The following is a 430-nucleotide window of genomic DNA, read 5'->3' on the forward strand; positions in this document are numbered from 1 at the left end:
CGGCCCCCGCCCGGCAGAAGCCCTTTTTAAAGCGGCGCTCGCCACTCGCCGGCACGGGAAAGCGCCCGGGTACTACTCAACTCACGGCGAGGCGTTCTTACCACCTGAGTGACAGCGCTCAGCTCTCTCTTTCTCCTCGCTTTCTCCCCACTTAGCACTGGCTTTTTCCCCATTTCTGCATGTTTTTTTCCCCCCTAAAAACGCCGTTTCCCCGCCTCGCTGCCCTGAAAGCGATATGCAAATAACGCAAGGCATGCTGGGTTCCCCCCCCGCCGCGCCCTCCCCGAGCAGGCGCCTTTGGCGGGCCGGCGCGGATGCGCATGCGCAGAGGGATATCGCCGATTGGTGGTGCTGAGAAGCGTTTCCGGGTGGTGGCGGGCGGTGCCCCCGGAAGCGCTCGGGGTGCGCGGCGGAGGGAGCGCAGCCGGCG

The 430-nt window shown here is 65.6% G+C and overlaps 1 protein-coding gene across 1 annotated transcript in view; it reads left to right on the top strand.

The window, feature by feature from the left end:
• LOC104132559 (discoidin, CUB and LCCL domain-containing protein 1-like) overlaps positions 1–112 on the top strand; it is an 11,964-nt gene extending 11,852 nt beyond the window's left edge. Inside the window, 1 exon segment of the mRNA XM_035901303.1 lies at positions 18–112. Coding sequence (XP_035757196.1) covers positions 18–112 — 95 coding nt within the window.
• The last annotated feature ends 318 nt before the right edge of the window (positions 113–430 follow it).

Source organism: Egretta garzetta, unplaced genomic scaffold (genome assembly GCF_000687185.1).
Source record: "Egretta garzetta isolate BGI_Z169 unplaced genomic scaffold, ASM68718v1 scaffold368, whole genome shotgun sequence".
In the NCBI taxonomy this organism is placed as follows: Eukaryota; Metazoa; Chordata; class Aves; order Pelecaniformes; family Ardeidae; genus Egretta; species Egretta garzetta.